Source organism: Mesoplodon mirus, assembly GCF_964341445.2.
Source record: "Mesoplodon mirus genome assembly, chromosome: 8".
Lineage (NCBI taxonomy): Eukaryota > Metazoa > Chordata > Mammalia > Artiodactyla > Ziphiidae > Mesoplodon > Mesoplodon mirus.
In genome coordinates, this window is record NC_138984.1 from 53,597,514 (window position 1) to 53,616,384 (window position 18,871).

At 37.5% G+C, this 18,871-nt stretch overlaps 1 protein-coding gene across 2 annotated transcripts in view; it reads right to left on the minus strand.

The window, feature by feature from the left end:
- Positions 1–18,369, minus strand: part of DARS1 (aspartyl-tRNA synthetase 1) — a 68,312-nt gene extending 49,943 nt beyond the window's left edge. The window contains exons 1-4 of one of the 2 annotated variants that reach the window (XM_082630758.1): positions 18,259–18,369; positions 16,031–16,088; positions 12,193–12,285; positions 2,961–3,063 (exon numbers count right to left, since the gene is read on the minus strand). In XM_082630758.1, coding sequence (XP_082486884.1) covers positions 2,961–3,063; positions 12,193–12,285; positions 16,031–16,055 — 221 coding nt within the window. In that variant the 5' untranslated portion in view covers positions 16,056–16,088; positions 18,259–18,369. The other variant, XM_082630757.1, reaches the window with a different exon arrangement.
- Between the last annotated feature and the right edge of the window lie 502 nt (positions 18,370–18,871).

Here is an 18,871-nt window from a genome sequence, read left to right on the forward strand (position 1 = left end):
ACAAGCTGACTGACATACCAGGAGCAATAAGTCATGTTCCTAAGAAAATTATCTTATCAACCAGCCACAAAAATTAAGAACTCGGGCTTCCCTGGTGGCGCAGTGGTTGGGAGTCCGCCTGCCGATGCAGGGGACACGGGTTCGTGCCCCGGTCCACGAAGATCCCACATGCCGCGGAGCGGCTGGGCCCGTGAGCCATGGCCGCTGAGCCTGCGCGTCCGGAGCCTGTGCTCCGCAACAGGAGAGGCCACAACAGTAAGAGGCCCCCATACCGCAAAAAAAAAAAAAAAAAAAAATTAAAAACTCATCATTTTTCACCATAGAGAGTCATGAGAATTTTCCTTTTTCACAAGGTAGCAAAAACTATTAACACATTTATTGTTAATAACTCAGGATAGATACCTTAACATATGAGTAGTGCCAAAAGTTAAATAATTGTAACTTAAGTTCCACATGTTAAACCTATTGTATAAAATTGGGTCCATTCGCCTGTATATAACCAGTCAAAGGCTTTATAATATGCAACAGCTCTATTATGAAACCATCTTTTCCCACACATTACTAATTATATAAAGTCCAGTTTTTTAAATGGACTAAAAATAGCTATATGTTCTTTGCTTTAAAAAAGAAATCAAAGTCACAACTTAATTGTTAAATCTGAATTAAGATTAAAATCAGATCTCAGGAATCCCCCGGCAGTCCAGTGGTTAGGACTCGGCTCTTTCACTGCCGGGGGCTGGGTTCAATCCCTCGTTGGGGAGCTAAGATCCCGCAAGCCAAGTGACACAGCCAAAAACAAAAACAAAACAAAAAGATTAAAATCAGATCTAGATCTTGATTGAGTTCCATCCACTTCAAGATTATGAAATCCAGGTTAAATTATCTAAATTCTTCCCTTATTCTAAAAAAAAGATCATGCATACACTATCCCTTTTAGATGAAAGCCTTTCTTTAACATATATTATAAGGGCATTAGTGAACTAAGTTCTGTGTGCAAGTATCTTTTCCAGCTGGTAAGCTTTGGTTGACATCTGATATGGTCAGCTGCTGTCAGTCAAGTCCCAGGAGTTTCTGAGAAGATCCAAAATAAGAAATAACTATTTGTGGACTACTTTAACGTGTCTGCCTCTAGAGATATCAAACGAGTTGACTGTTCTCTTGATAGTAGAATGCCTCTTAGTGATTAAGGGTAAATGGGATTTCCAAAAGACTTTCACACTATAATCCTTTAAGAATGTACTACTGAGGTTATAATGCAGTTTAACAAAAAAATATACTCTATATGAAACTATCAGCTTCATATATTAGTTTTCAGAACCAATTTAATATATAAAAGACAGAAGCCATAAAGTTTGTTGACTCGAAGTTTTTTCCCCAGTATTTTCCAGTATATTAAATATAATTTAGCATATATGTCTGTGGTTTTCAGGGGCTATCTGTGTAGACAAAGTTTATTTCTAGGGACCACATTTACTATGTCCCACTTCATAGGATACAGATTGACCTGAAAAGGCTAGGTGACAAATGCACCCCACAAGCATATACCCTTAAGGACTAGGTATTAAAACAGCAAACCTAATCACCAAATGATACAGGTAGAAGAGATGAAAGTGACAGTCTCTGGGCAGAAGGACTGGGAGATAGGGAGAGGTAGGGCTAGTGGTACTGAGACCTCTGAGCACATCAGTAAATTGATGTTATTAATGGCACTGGAGTCTTTAAACCAGAGGGCAGGTATTGCTATGATACAATAAAACTAAATTGGATAAATAAATCTGTTAACCAAAACCAGTTGCTAAGCATCCATTATATGTAAACCACTGTGCTGAGGGAGTCAGGGAAGGCTCAACCATAAATTAAGATATTAAATTAGATCAGTTTTTAGTCTCCTTCTAGTTCTAAAATTGATAATTCTATCTATATTAACTAATCTCTGAAAGCATTTATATATATATATATAAAAAGAACAGAGATAAAAATCAATAGAAAATAGGGAGGGTGGGAGGGAGATGAAAGAGGGAGGAGATACAGAGATATATGTATACGTATAGCTGATTCACTTTGTGATACAGCAGAAACTAACACACCATTGTAAAGCAATTATACTCCAATAAAGATGTTAAAAAAAATCAATAGAAAAAATGTAACATTTACTCAACTGAATTTCTTTTAAAAAATATTTATGCCTATGAAGTACTCTACTACTTAAACTGTCCATTTTTCTGAGTCTTCTTTCATCATTATCATGGAAATAAAATTTCAATTAAATTGAGAAAAACATGCTAACAAAACTAGCCACATCACCAACTCTTATTACCTTAGAGCTCCAGCAGGCACAACCACTACACTATCTCTGTATCCTGCCCCTTGTAAATTGAACAAAACAAGGAGCTTCTATAGGAACCCTGAGCCAGACAATAATACTTTTATGGGGGAAAAAAAGCAAACTTTACTTTTTTTTTTTTTAAACCTTTTTGGTGTCAAAGTTAAAAGCTGTAACATGTTAGCGCATTTGTTTTACTTCTTCAGGATCGAATCATTTGCAAAATCACATTCTTTTATTTTAAACACTTCAATTATTTAGTTAGAAAACTTGTTGCTTAATATGCAAATCTCAAACTAGGGGAGGGAGGGAGGAAATGAAGCTCAACAAACACAACAAAATAAAGTTGCTTTGCAGTGTTGACGCTGCCAGGCTTTTTGTAACTCTACTTGAAAGTAAATGTGACTTGTCTGTAGAGAGTGCTGCTTCAGCAGTTCCAAATGAATTTCAAGTCTGTGCTCCATATTTCCTCTTTTATAAGTTTAATGTATTCAGCAACACTGAACTGACAATTTAAATAACTACATTTTTAAACAAAGGAAGCGTTGATGTTAATGCATGAAAATGGTCCAAAGCCCTGGGAGCCCCGGTTCCCACCACTGTTTATTCTGACAACAGGATATAATTGCTTACTTACTTGGCAGCAAATTTAACCATCTGCTTGCTTGCGTGGTCTCCCACGGCTGCAAGAGCCTGGACATTAAACTGCTGCTGACGTAGGACTAAGAAGCACTGCTTCCCTGAAGAAGACAGAAAGTACGTAAGTGTATTAAGGACATGCTACTTCAGGTTTTACAAAGAAGAAAAATGGTTCTCTACTTTATAATGGGGCCCAAATTTACTATCCCCAACAGGGACACACACCTAGGTATCTGGCTTTGACAGCTGACAAGGTTTAAAGAAACCCAAGTTTCTCCTACGCTTTTAAAATGCTTGTTATGAGGACGTAGGCAAAGCATCAATTTCAAAAAATATTATCAACCAAGCAAATTATTTTGTCATTGTATGGACTTATTAAACAAATTTCAAGTAACTTCAGATCACTTTCAACATTCATTCAATAGCTAGTATATTCTACAGGCAGAGGTACTATGCTAACCATCATAAGAGCCTTAATGATGCAACCATAAAAGTACTAATAAAGTGCTTAGTCACAAGAACATAAACATTCTATGAGGGTGGTTCATTTTATTTCCTACCAAAGTACATTTCAAAGAGCATTTAGAATAACAGGCTAGCTTATTTCCTGTTCTATTTTTCTCATTTTTCCTTTATCGTCTTCCTAATTCTTCATCCTTTATAATAGTTCCACTTTTTTTTTTAACTCCAAGCAGTTTTTTTTTTTTTAATTTTTAAAAAATTTTTATGTTTTTGGCTGCATTGGGTCTTCGTTGCTGCGCAGGGGCTTTCTCTAGTTGCAGCAAGCGGGGGCTACTCTTCGTTGCGGTGCGCGGGCTTCTCATTGTGGTGGCTTCTCTTGTGCAGCACGGGCTCTAGGCACGCGGGCTTCAGTAGTTGTGGCACATGGGCTTAGTAGTTGTGGCTCGCGGGCTCTAGAGTGCAGGCTCAGTAGTTGTGGCACACAGGCTTAGTTGCTCCACAGCATGTGGGATCTTCCCATACCAGGGCTCGAACCCGTGTCCCCTGCACTGGCAGGCGGATTCTTAACCACTGCACCACCAGGGAAGCCCTACTCCAAGTAGTTTACTTTGTCTATAAAAGATCATTTTCTTTATGCCCTACAACCAGTTTTATTTTTACATAATACTGGGCCTCTTGACTCCCTCTCCTTTCATAAGCAAGTGTTATTCCTTATTCTTAACCTTTTGAAAAATAATATTCATAACAGATCCAGTCACTCATCATCTTTGTGATAGGTCTTTTCTCCAAAGCAGATCCTTTTTAAAAGTCTCTGATCAAGTTTTAGGAAACTACTTCCTCATAAAACAAGTTAAATCTTTTCCAGACCACTTTTTTCATCAGATTGTCTTTCAAAACGCCAAAGCTTTTGTTGTTTAAACTGAGAATTATTTTTACACTGAGAATTAGCTTTGCCTCCCCTGGTCCCACCAAAAAAAAAGCAAAAACATAAGTAAACTTATAGTTAATACTTTCAACATACAGTTTTGAAATGCAAATCTGACAGCAATTGTGAGGTTAAAAAGAGGTTGCAAACAGAGTGCCAAGATAGACACAACCTATGGATTTCCGAGTCATATATGACTGACATATTTTTACCACTAAATAGATTTTATTTTCCCTTTCCTTTGGAGTATGATCCAGTCGCTAAGTAAAATCTTAAAAAAAAAAGTTACATGAACTGAACAAGTTCAAAGGGATTTTAAGATGCTGAATGGATAGAGAAATCTGCAAATGAATCAAATGACATTATCCCAAGAACTACTGAAACCACAGTCAGATATTAGCCCACTTAGAACAGAATGTTAGCATGAAATGGAAGGTAACGTGCATGATTTAGTAAGTACTTTAGCTGCTCTAATAGTGCAGACGGAGGAAGCACTGACCTGGCTGCACTACAAAGCAATCTTGTGATGAACTCCAGTCTACACAAAGACCTTGAGAAAGAATGGAGGGCTCTATAGTACTTATAAAGGGTGAGCACAGGAAAATATCTTTAGGTCAGCGCTAAGGGGTGACATTTAGTGTAAGGGTTTGGTAAAGAGTAAAATCTTTTTTTTTTTTTTTTTTGCTGTACGCGGGCCTCTCACTGCTGTGGCCTCTCCCGTTGCGGAGCACAGGCTCCGGACACACAGGCTCTGCGGCCATGGCTCGCGGGCCCAGCCGCTCCGCGGCATGTGGGATCTTCCGGGATCGGGGCACGAACCCGTGTCCCCTGCATCGGCAGGCGGACTCTCAACCACTGCGCCACCAGGGAAGCCCCAAGAGTAAAATCTTTTTAATCAAAAGACAGAGGATCATATCCTATCATTTCCTATGAAGGGGCCTATTGGAAAATATTAAACTAATTATGTCTCAGTTCTTCATCTGCAAAATGGGAGGAAATAACAGTATATTACTCATGGAGTTTTCTTGAGTTTTCATTTATAATCTTCAAGATTATATAAGTAATAAGTTTAGAGTTGTGACAGACACCCAATTAATGTTAACTGTGAATTAATGTTATTAATTAATATTAATCGTTATTACTATTACTAATAGCACCACTGCCACTGCCACCTACTTATCTGAAGACTGATGACCATTTCTGTTTCACAGCTGGATTACTATGTCCAAAAACTATGGTGGGTGCTGGGAACACAAAGTAAATATTTGTGACACTCATGATAGACTATAATGTGAAAACAGTGATAAAGCCATACAAAGAGTACAATCATAACTTTGTGTAAGAAGGATATTAAAATTGACTGTGTAAGAAAAAACTATCAAAATGTGAAGTTGATGGTATAGGAAGAAAAACACCAAAATGTGGCTACTAATGGATGGGGAAATCACAGGGAATTATTCTGTTCTTCGTATTTTCTGAAAATTCTACAATAACCGTGTACTACTTTCCGAATCAGAAAAACTATTTTTTAAGAGAACAATACAAAGAGGTAGGTACAAAAGAAACGTAAGGGTTGAAAGAAAATCGCAGCCATGTTCCAGATTCAACACAAGCAGTAAGTAGAACCTGGGAAGTTCAAGAGGCTAAACATAGAAGCAAATGCACTCCTAAGATCTGACACGCCTGCTAGGGAAAAGAAATCATGAAATCAATGGTTATGGGTAAAGTTAAGAATGTTCACTGTTCTCTTTTAATGTTTAATGTGTTTATTATATGTAATTCTAAAAATTAAACCTCATTTTTTTAAAAAGCCAATAGATGGGAGGAAAAGGGTGGAGAGGTGAGACCGATACCATCAGCATATTATATTATAAACCTACAGTAAGTAAAAATGTACAGAAACAGCCAGATTAATGCAGCATAAGAAAGTGAGAACAGACCCTATTAAAGCAAAGAGGTTCTAATTCTAGATGGAATTCAGGAGATAAACTAAAAAACTGAGTAAAAACTAGAACTGAATATCAAACTGTACAATAGAAAAGGGGAGGACTTTCTAAGTTTCAAAATTATAGAACAGCTGTAGAGCAAAAAAAACTCTCTGGGAAAAATAATTGCTGAATGACACATAACCTATATGAGTTAATATCTTTAATACATAAAGATCTTAAAGATGTATGAGTAAAGAACACTGAGATCCCAATAGATAAATGGGTAATGGACTAGAACAAATACTCTGAAAGAAAAAGAAAAAAACCTAGTAAGTAAACATAAGGAGAAAAATATTACTGGAAACGAAAGTAATGCAAGTTGAATCAAACAATGATGATGACACATTATACCGCTCATACTAGTAAAGATTTAAAAATATACAATATCATACAATGCTTGGGAGAATTAAGTGAAAACCGTTCCTTCATAACTTGTTGATAACAAGGTAAACTTGTACAATGCTTTCAGAGATCAATTTGGCAGTGGGCATTAAAAATGGGCTTAAAATGTTCTCTGATTCAAGAAATACATTTCTTAGAATATATGTTAAGGAAATTAAGTATGGAAAGTCTTAGTGACAAAGATGTTCATAAAAGCACTATTTAAATAAAAGAACTGAGGTTCTATTATCACTCCTTATTTATGTAGTCTTCACTACTGCAACAGATCTACATGTGACTCTAATGCTATGGTCCCAAGTTTTCCGTGTTCAAAGCACTTCTAAATACTAGAACCTTGAGATTTCCCTGGTGGCACAGTGATTAAGAATCTGCCTGCCAATGCAGGGGACATGGGTTCGAGCCCTGGTCCGGCAAGACGCCGTGGAGCAACTTAAGCCCGTATGCCACAACTACTGAGCCTGTGCTCTAGATAGAGCCAGTGCTCCGCAACAAGAGAAGCCACCGCAGTGAGTAGCCCCCGCTCACCACAACTAGAGAAAGCTTGTGCGCAGCAATGAAGATCCAACGCAGCCAAAAACAAATAAATTTATTAAGAATAAATAAATAAATACTAGAACCTCGATGGTACACTCAGGAAGATTTTTAAAAGACTTAAAAAATCAGTACTGGTTTCCTGGTAAACAGAGCTGTCCACTCAGAGTACCTCTATCAAGTATTTTTGACACCAAGTTCTTGAAAGGTGTTAGTAAACAAAATTGTTCTTTCTTTGTCTCTGGTCGGTGATACACTGCAATACATGATCTGCTTGGTTCAATGTCTTGCAAGGCATTTTCTTACAGACATTGGTGAGAGATAACAAGGGGCAATATGTATGTATGTGTGTGTGTGTGTGTGAGATCCCTTTTATGTAAATTTAAAAAACAAACGATATGCTCATATTTGTAAATGCACTTTTTTCCTGAAAGAATACACAAGAAACAACAGTGGCTATTTTGAGGGGAAACAGATTGTGATCTGACAGAGGAGCTAGATTTGTGAGACTTCTATTTGTCCTCTTTTTTTTTAAATTAAAGCATAGTTGATTTACAACACTGTATTAATTTCAGGTGTACAGCAAACTGATTCAGTTATATGTATACATTTTCAGATTATTTTCCATTATAGGTTATATACAAGATATTGACTATTGTTTCCTGTGTTATACAGTAAATTCTTGTTGTTTATCTATTTTATATATAGTAGTGTGTATCTGTTAATCCCATGCTCCTAATTTATCCTTCCTCTCATTTCCCCTTTGGTAACTGTTAAGTTTGTTTTCTATGTCTGTGAGTCTGTTTCTGTTTTGTAAATAAATTCATTTGTATTATTTTTTAGATTCCACATATAAGTGATATATTTGTCTTTCTCTGTCTAACTTCACTTAGTATGATAACCTCTAGGCCCATCCATGTTGCTGCAAATGGCAATACTTTATTCTTTTTTATAGCCGAGTACTATTTCTTTTTTTTTTTTTTTTTTTTTTGGTGGTACGTGAGCCTCTCACTGTTGTGGCCTCTCCCATTGCGGAGCACAGGCTCCAGACGTGCAGGCTCAGCAGCCATGGCTCACAGGCCCAGCTGCTCCGTGGCATGTGGGATCTTCCCAGACCGGGGCACGAACCCATGTCCCCTGCATTGGCAGGTGGACTCTCAACAACTGCGCCACCAGGGAAGCCCCGCCGAGTACTATTTCAGAGAGAGAGAGAGAGAGAGAGAGAGAGAGAGAGAGAGAGAGAGAGAGAGAGAGAGAGAGAGTGAGTGTGTGTGTGTGTGTGTGTGTGTGTGTGTGTATTGATATATATATATATGTGTATGGCACATCTTCTTTATCCATTCATCTGTTGATGGACACTTACGTTGCTTCCATGTCTTGGTTACTGTAAACAGTGCTGCTATGAACATTGGGGTGCATGTATCTTTACGAATTAATTTTCGTCTTTTCTGGATATATGCCCAGGAGTGGGATTGCTGGATCATATTGTAGCTCTATTTTTCATTTTATATCTTTCTATACTATAGGAAGTTAATTTTTACTATAGCCATATATTGTTTTTTATTCTAAGAAGCAATTATGTAATTTCTCAGTTTAGCAAAGAGTTCTCACTGCTTAAGTTAGTAAAGGAACTTTATAAGACACATTAATCAACTGCTACATATTATTCATCTTTCTTCATGGAACTTCCCAATCAGGAGAGAGTTTATAGAAAAGAAATGAAACTCAGTGTTCAAAACAGCTGAATGAATTCACTGCTTTTAGGTATTTTAAATTTAAATCCTTAGCAGTTAAAAATTTGTGTTGCATTTTGAGTCAGGTTTTTAAAGAGGCAGTTTACTTCTTAAATTTATGCAAGAGGTCTCTTTTATAAAAATGTAAAGTTGGAAACCTTCCTTTACAGCACCAGGTGCAATCTTTATTTCTAAGCTGAAGAACAAACATGGTAGGTTGCCAGGACAGAAAAGTTTAATCTCATCTCCATTTTGGTGATGGCTCAGTAAGGAAGTAAGCCTTGGTGGGAGAACTAGTTATCAAAGATGTGAGGCAATCTTATGTTTTCCTCTCTTCCTACTGTCTTTTAGCTTGCCAAGCTCCTGAATTTATTATTTAGATAATGTACCTTCACTTCCTAATAACCAAGATTAACATTTTCCTTCATCGCTTATGTTAATCCGCTATGGAATAAACAGCACAGACCTAAATGTTTTAAAGTAGTTTCCGTTTGTTATTTTCCCTGAAATATTCTTGTATGGCTATAAGTTGATGTACTGACCTTTGGTATTAAAAATCCTAAACTATCTGACTACCTAAATAAAGTAGCTATTTTGGAAGTATATGTTAAGTTTTTAGGAAGAATAATATTGAAATAGAATTATCTTGTGCCAATGACTTCCATGTAGTATGTATAAAATTTGAAAGGAACCGTAGATATTTCAATTACTTTTTCAATATGCTCATAAGCTTTCACAATTGAAAGAAACTAATGTTAAGTGTATCATTAAGAGTTAAAAATTTCTCCTTGTTCCTATATAAAACTCTTGATTTTAGGGGTGTGAAGCATAAACCTATTGTAAGAAATCTGATTTTTAATCTTTAAAAATGTGTAAAACACTGCCCTTAATTTGAGGAGAAATATACAGATATTTGTTATATAAACAGACTACTAGGTTTTGGTTTTTTTGCTTAACAGGATTCTAGTTGTCATACTTCTGACACTATGATTTTGACACTTTCATTTCCTTATTCATGGTTTTTTCAGAACTTTGCTTTACTTGAAACTGCCAACATAGGTTGCCTGTCCAAGTCCAATTTTAATGTGATACTACTTCTGGAGTTAGAACACATGAATGATTCCAAATAAACCATATTTATTGGTATAATTTTTTCCATGTAAGGAAGAAGGGAGTAGCAGCAATCAGGGTTCTGCAAATTCAAAGATTTTATTCATTTTTTCAGATAATCTTCTTTGGCAGAAATAAAAAACATTGACAATCATTACTGGCAAGAATGTGGAGAAAGTGGTACTGTCACATACTTGTGGGAGTATCACTGAGTATAGCTTTTTTGGAGGGTAATCTGGTATTGGAAAATTTTAATATGCGTATGTCCACCCTTCAACCCAGCAATTTCACTTCTAGATACCTATCCTAGAGAAATACTGCCTTATGTAGATCTATAACTAATATCATGGAAGTTATCTGCAAGAAACACTGTTAATTGAAAATAAAGAAAGTTGCAGAACAACATGTAAAAATACAGTATCATCTACATAAAATAAGACGAAACATACACAAAACAAAAAACCTGTATGTATTTGTGTGTGTGTGTGTGCACGTATGTGCATTAAAAAGAAAGATTTTTGGAAAGACAATGAACAAATTATTAAGAATTAATAGAAAAGGCTGGGGCAAAAGATAGGCAGTAGAGAAGAAAAAGGAATATAATTTCTGTACTCTTTGAAAAATTCATGTGAAAATACTTTGTATTACTTGGGTAACTTACAACTTAAACACACATACACATACATACAAACTTAAAAACAAAGTAGGATTTTCCAAGTAAAAATTATGAAAACCAGACTAATGCAAAATTCCAAAAAAACATATTATTGAAACTTAGCTAAAATACTACCCATACCTTTACAAAATTCAGTTTATTCCAAGAATCCAAAAATGGTTCAACGTTAAGAAACTCTTAATAGTAGTGATCCTGAGAGTAAGATATATATGTATAAAATGTTGGAATTTAAAAAATAATGGGCCTGTATTAATTCTATAATAAATATTTTAAAACACAAAGTAAGAAATGCTGTACCACAGAATGTATTAAATACTACAGAAGCACTTAACTCTGCTAGGGAGACAGAAGGTGTCCTAAAAAGCTTCTGAATTCTTTTCATATTCCACCAGTTACTATGAGAATTTGGGCAAGGAGCTTTATCATTCTGAGCCTTAGTCTCCTCATTTATAAAGTGGAATAACAGTGCCTATTCTGCCTACTTCACAAATTTGTAGGGATGATCAAGTGTGAAAAACTGCGTGAAAAGTATAAAGTTATAAACCAATATAAGTGTCACTAATACTTTCAGACAATTTGGAACACTAGGCTAGGACAATTTTCCATAAGGAACTGAGGTTTGTCTAAACTCCCCTAATATTTCTTCTTTGTTGTTAATGCTAAATTCTTAGTACTGTCCAGGAGAACTTTCTACAATGATAAAAATATTTTGTGGGCTTCCCTGGTGGCGCAGTGGTGGGGGTTCGCCTGCCGATGCAGGGGACGCGGGTTCGTGCCCCGGTCCAGGAGGATCCCACATGCCACGGAGCGGCTGGGCCCGTGAGCCACGGCCGCTGAGCCTGCGCGTCCGGAGCCTGTGCTCCACAACGGGAGAGGCCACGGCAGTGAGAGGCCCGCATACGGCAAAAAAGAAAAATTTTGTAGTTGTCCCGTCTGTCCACTACGGGAGCCACTAGCACTCAAGATACAGCTGGTGACTGAGCTATCGAGTTTGAATTGCACTTTAAATAGCTAAATGTAGCCAGGGAGCACTAGACAGCCCAGTCCTAGCCTTATCCTTCTTCTACCTCTCTCCCTATCTAAATATTACAAATGCAAGAATATTAACAAATGAAAAACTTCTCAAAAACACTCTGTACTTCAAAAAATTAAACTTTTGAGAGGTGCTAGAAGAGTACCTTAGAGTCTTAGATTCCATCTGAGTTTTAAGGCTAAATTGTTGTTAAGGATGTCTTATAAGAACCTAAAATTAACTAACCATGGACTAATACTTTACAGTGATTTAAGAAGGAAAACAGGTGTTTTTGTTTTGTTTTTAAAGATTTACTTTGATCTGTGAGAAATTTGCAAAACAAAAAATTCAATGATTACCAAAAAACCTGTAATCATTTAATCAGTCTTACCTTTAGCTCTGCTTGTATGAACCCTTGCACGCACCCAAACAACTTCATCAGCTTTTTGTACTGTCAAGTCACTAATTCGAACCAAAACTCGATCTGCAGCAAATAAATGAAACAATCTTGTAATTCAGAATTTACAAAGAGATCAAGATCAAAATTATTTTGATTTGATAGCTAGCACAGTACTTGGTATTATCTTAAATGATTCTCAATATCTAGCAACACTTTTTTCTTTTGCTTTTCTTTTTAATTGGTTTATAACATTGGTTTATAACATTACATAAGTTTCATGTTTATAACATTGTATTTCAACATCTATACACACTACAGCATGCTCACCACCAAAAGTTTACTTTCCATCCATTACAATACAGTTGACCCTGTTACCCATTTCACCCTCCCCCCATGCCCCTTCCCCTCTGGTAACCACTACTCTGCTCTCTTTATCTATGTGTTTGTTGTTTGGTTTGGTTTGTTCATTTATTTATTTATTTACTTACTTTTACATTCCAAATATGAGTGAAATCATACAGTATTTGTCTTTCTCTGTCTGACTTATTTCACTTAGCATTATACCCTTAAGGTCCATCCATGTTGTTGCAAATGGTAAGATTTCATCTTTTTTTAATGGCTGAGTAGTACTCCATTAAATATATAGACCACATCTTTTGTATCTATTAATCTGTTGATAGGCACCTAGGTTGTTTTCATATTTTGGCTATTGTAAATAATGCTGCAGTGAACAAAAGGGTGCACGTATATTTTCAAATTAGTGTTTTCATATTGTTCAGATAAATACCCAGAAGTGGAACTGCTGGATCATATGGTAGTTCAATTCTTAATTTTCTGAGGAACCTCCATACTACTTTCCATAGTGGCTGCACCAATTTACATTCCTACTCACATTTTATGAGGGTTAACACCTTCTCTCACCTTCCATATGTAGTCTGCCTCAAGTTTTATGAATTGTACATCTTAAATATATCTCTAAAATCTATCCAATTCTCTTTTATCTTCACTGCCACCATTCCAAAGCAAAGTACTATTATATCTTGCCTAAACTATAGCAAAAGCCTTCTAACTAGCAATCCCCTGACCCCCTAATTCAGTCTACATTGGTGTCAGAGATAATTTCAAAATGCAAATCTCCTGAACACTTCAATGACTTATAAAGCCAAATACAGCCTGTGTTGAACTGCCTGTGCCTAAGTGGACGTGGTATTTTGGTTGCCTGCCATAGTGTGTAAGTCAGCTAGTCACATGGGGGAATTCTCTGCCAGGCCTGGACAGTCATAGTACCCCGTCCCCAGGACACACTGACTCATCCAGAGAAGGGCATGTTACTCAAACTGAGCTAATCAAAGTCCTTCTCTGGTACTTAATATACAGATAATGGGAATGAATCTGTCTTCCCTGGGGTCGCTGAGCTGAGACAGTGTAGGCCCAGGGCTGCAGCCACCATCTTTCCTACTACGTGAATTTGCAGGATGAGAGAATGAGGTCAACAGCCTAATGGATGCAAAGCCAAGAAGCAGAAACAGAAAGCCCCATAGATGATGCTCAAACCTCTAAATCCTATCATGCCTCATGCCATCTCACACTTTGTTTCCTACAGGTATGTGAACCAATAAATTCCCCTTCTGGCTATCGGTGAACCCCAACAATTATGCCCCCAATGCTAATAACAAAGTACTACATCTATCTAGCATTCCCCAAACAGGAAAACTGTGAAAAAATTATGATGTGAAGATAGTGACACAAGGCAATCATGATCCAGAAATGATTCTATTATTGTTCTAAATATGCAATAATTTGAATATTAAAGAAAAAAATCTAAGTATTAATTTAAAATATTTTAATAGAAATGATACTACAACATCATGAATGATAAAAGATCTCTATTCTCAAGGGTTATGTTGCCTAATTGTAACCAAATTTGTCAGTATGACATGTAGTAAATCCTAGTTACTATAATATTAAAAATACCTTTATGGGGGATATTATAACGAAATCAAATTATAAATATAGTTTACCTACTTTGTCTAAATGTATTTATAACTTGTCTCTTGAAGTAAAGATGTAGCTTAGAGAGACCCTGATTTACAGGAGAAGACCATAGATCTCATCGCCAGAAGCAAAGAGAATGAATGAGAAATTTTGAAGCATTAGGCATCACAAGAGGATTTCTGCAAAACTCTGTCCATTGACCTTATGAGTTAAGCCAACTTCCAAGTCTGCTGTGTAAATTCAGACAAAACAAAGTGTGAAAGAGAAAAGACAGACAAAGCAATTTTAAAAGACATCTGAAAATGCCAAGATTGAAAAAGCAAATGACTTACTAGGCAATCAAAACTCAAAACCAAACAAAACAGAATAACATAAGTCTAAAAGAATAGACTTATAAATAAGCGTCACGATTATGGTCATTTTAATAGTACTTTGGAAAAGAAAGAGTAATGGCCCTTCTTTCATGTGTCATTCCAATTATTTAGCATAGGGGTTCTCAACCTTTAACATATCCACACATACCTGAGGCGCATGTCACACTCCCACCAGTATGAGTGGCCGAGGCAAAGATCAGTGGCAGTAGGGTTTCAGTTTAAAAAACTACTACCTCCTCCACGGTTAAGTCACTGGTATTAGAATGAAAGAATGTGGAGAAATGGAAGCAGACAGGAAAGAAAACTTTGCTGAACAATGTATTATGATTTTAACAGAGGTAAAACCAAGGATAGAATTTTACTGTTATTTAATGTAATCAGATTATGTAGGTAGTTTATCCTCCTTTTGGTGGGGAGAGCTTGTAACTGGAAGACACTAAGTAGTCTGGATTTGCTAGCTAAATAGGAATAGTAATCATGGCAAAGGGTGACTGGGGCTTACGTAAGAGGCAAATGCCAATAAGATTTTTTTGCGTTAGAGATCAAGGAAGTCCAGTTCAGGAAGACAGTTAAGCTGAAAAAGAGTCTCATATGACCCTCCTTGCTTGTTCTGGCAGTGGTAGTCCTCTCCTACATTGCTTGTATCCCATTTTATACTCAATTACTTTACTATCTTTATCTTTTGAAATGGTTTATTCTTAGCAACCTATTTTGCCCTTTCACTGTACACTTTTCCAACAAAGTTGGGAAGGAAAAGTGATTTTGTGATCACGCAATAAATTAAATCCAAAAATAACAATTAAATTTGACTTGGGGTATATTATTTTCAAAGCATAAAATTCACAGGCAGACATCTAAATTAGAAGTACTTAGTGCTTCCAATGGGCCAGAGCTTAAAGGTCTGCAGTTGTACCAAAGTTTGAAAGAGATAATTTGGGGTGTCTAACAAAAGAAAAATGATTGCTAAATAGTTGAGTAGGATAACTTTGTTGAAATTGCATATATAAAATAGAAACAAAAGACAAATGTTTACAAACAGAAAACCTACAGGTCTGAGAGAAACAATTAACAAGTCAATTTCAAAGAAATATAATAAAGTCAAGGAGGAAAGTAAAGGAGGTAGCTTCACAAAGCATGCAAAAAAGGTTGCATACGATGAAGGCAGCTACTATTAACTATCTTTTATCTCCTAGGCCAGAGTCAAATCTTTTACATGACCACCTAGGAATACCTTTGTAATATACTTTACTATTTAAAATATACTAATTTAACGTATTTTCTTCCTTAACAAGATTAGGGACCCTAAATTGACAATGTCCGTGCAGGGTTATGGCATATGCTTGCCATTTAAGCTTTTCAGAACTATGCCTTCAGTTATGTCAACCTTACTTAAAACTTCATAAAGAACTTTCCTGGAATTAAAAAGAAAAAAAAACTTTTTTTATCACATAACTACTAACCTGGTTTTTCTTGTGATTGTATCATTGAAGATACTCCATATCTTTCTTTTGCATAATCCTACAAAAAAACATTTTTACATGATGACTTTTTATTTAAACACTAATAGCATAGTAAACACAGAAATACAAATAACAGAAAAAGATGAATTCATTTAAACTTTCAGGACCATTTTATCAATTCAGAGTAGCAGTTTTAAAGTGTGCAAATCTGTCATATCATTTACATATGCACTCCACAGACCCAGCTTCTGGTTAATTTGTTTTGGAGATCACCACTCCTGGATCGATATACCGTACAAAATAGCACTCTCAAATAAAATTTACACACATGTACAACATATCTTAACTACTTTCTTCAAAAAGGAGATTAAACTACTTCAAAGCAGAGTTATAAATTTCCTCTGTGAAGGTAGAAGGATGAGGTACCACAGTTTTATTAACTTCCTATTACAGGAAGAGATGTTCAAAGAGAACCAACATTTAGGGGTAAGCTTTCTGAGTACCAGATGTCCAGTTTTTAGAAATCAGAGATGCTGGATATAAGCTAACTACAACTTTCCTTTTGTAAAACATCATAAAAAAAATTCACCAGCTTCCTGTTTCTAAAAACCATCTTCATGATATCAGGTTGTAAGTGGTTCAACACTGACAGTATGACACCAAAATTCTTGTTACAGATTTTAACTCAGGAACAGGAAAAAGGAGACCTAGAGTCCAGACTATTATTAACAAACTATACTTATTAAATTGGTAAGTGGCCTTTATTTTAATCTCACTTTATCTAGAAAATGATCTATTAAGATCCTTCTAGCTATGAACTGACATAACTCTGCCACAATGTCTACCTTATACATAGACCTACACTATCTGCAAAGGTGGTTTATATAACTAATCAGATCAAGAATACACAAAAATGGTTTCCTTAAAACTTACAAGTTAACTTAGGATGTGGATGAAACAATTAGTTTCTGTCACTACAGCTATTTGTTGGAATCCTCTCCTTTAGATTTGGAGGATATTAGATTTTGTGTTTATACCAAAACAAACCAGACAACATGTTAAGGTGTTTAATGAACAGTTTTTTCATTTTTTTTTGAGAAATAAAAAAAATACACCTTAAAGACGAAGATAACTCCAGCCCTAACAGAAATATACAGTCACACAATGTAGCAGGAGGGCAGCATAAATAGGTTACAGCACGTGAACAGAAAAAAGGGGGTTGCTTATTAGTACTGTTCATATTTCAGCACCCCTTATTCCATCTAATGTTCTTAAAATGACCTTACGCAGTTTACCACAAATTCATATTTCCTCAAAAGAAAAATAAGGAGCCAGGTAGGGATCCCAATTTCACTAAGAGCACACATAACTTGTAGAATGGTTTCAAACTTTAATTTCCGAAAAGCACTGAAGGACCACAGGGGCGTCACATCATCTCAAAGACTTCAAACGCATTCTCTGCAAACTTCCCTACCTACGTCACTTGGGTTACTTAGGGAAAAAAAGAAAATAAAAATGACAAGTGTTCTTTAAAGCTGTCACATGGAAAATGGTCATTAAACATGCTGGCAGATCGTTTTACGAAGTACTGTCATTACTTGAAAAACATTAGGAACACGAGGGCAGAGCAAAAATCGATTCCTAGTGGACATTAAAAATTTCCGGGGAAGAGATGGATTACGAGAAGGACGTGCCTAACCCAGGGAGGTTAAATGTCACCCCGCCGCTCCTACTTCCGGGGCAGGTGGTACTTCACGGCGCCCCCCGACCCCCCAGTCCCGGGACACGCTTCCTGTAGGCCAGGTCTCCCAGGCACCCCAGTGAGAAATGCGATCCGGAGTGGGTCTGGCCACGCTGCTCGGACAAGGGCCCTGGAGGCCCGGTGAGGGCTCTGGGCGCCCGGATCCCAGGCTCGCGGCCTGCACGCAAAGTGCCGACAGGGATCCAGAGGCTAGGGCCCCGCTCACCATACTCCCTCCCTCAGCGCGGTCTGGCCCAGGGGTCTGTCCTCCCAGGCCCAAGGAAGGAGGAAACCCACTTCCGCCGCGTCCATGATCTCCCGCGGCTTCTCCTGACTCTTGCGGCAGGCGCTGGCGCTGGGCATCTGGGCAACTGGACTACGCAGCGAACGCCGCCCTCCCTCGCAGGCTTCCGTAGGGCAGGCCAAAGGGGATTCTCCCTCCCGTAGAGTCAGAACCCTCCCTGCCCTCCTGTTACGGCACACGCACTCGGACTCCGCGTGGAGGGTCGGCTCCGGAAAGATCGCGAGAACCGCAGTTCTCTCGAGATCCCGGAGTGCTGTAAAGCGGACGGCTGCGCGCCGACGTCTCTCTTCTTTCCCCGCCCCTACGGGTGTTTGCTTGGAGTTAGAGGGAATCCCCGGGAATTATAGTCTCGCGGGATTGACTCTGAGGGAACGGGTCCCAGCGTACCAGTAGGCGCGCCCTTGTACGCCTTCACTCTTCAGCCCTGTCACACCTGTGAAGTCTACTGTGTTGTCTTTCAGCCCTATTATTTACTCCTCCCCGCTTTAAGAGCGGCTTGTTCACTCAAACATCCACCCATGCTCAGAACTCGACTTTTCCTCCCTTGAACTTCTCCGCCTTCAAGACTCCCCAGTGACAGTGTAGCTGCCTGGACTCATGGCAGACCTCTTCGCAAAAAGCTGCTATGTACCGGGACACAGGAGTGCTGAGTTATAGGCAGTTGGCTTGCTAAGGTAGGTTTGGGTACTGGTACCCAAGTGATAGTGAGGTGTAAACACAATGGCGGAAACCCACACGTAATTGCTCTGATTGCCTGGACCTGTTGCACTGTTAGAGGCGATGCAAAATGTTGGTT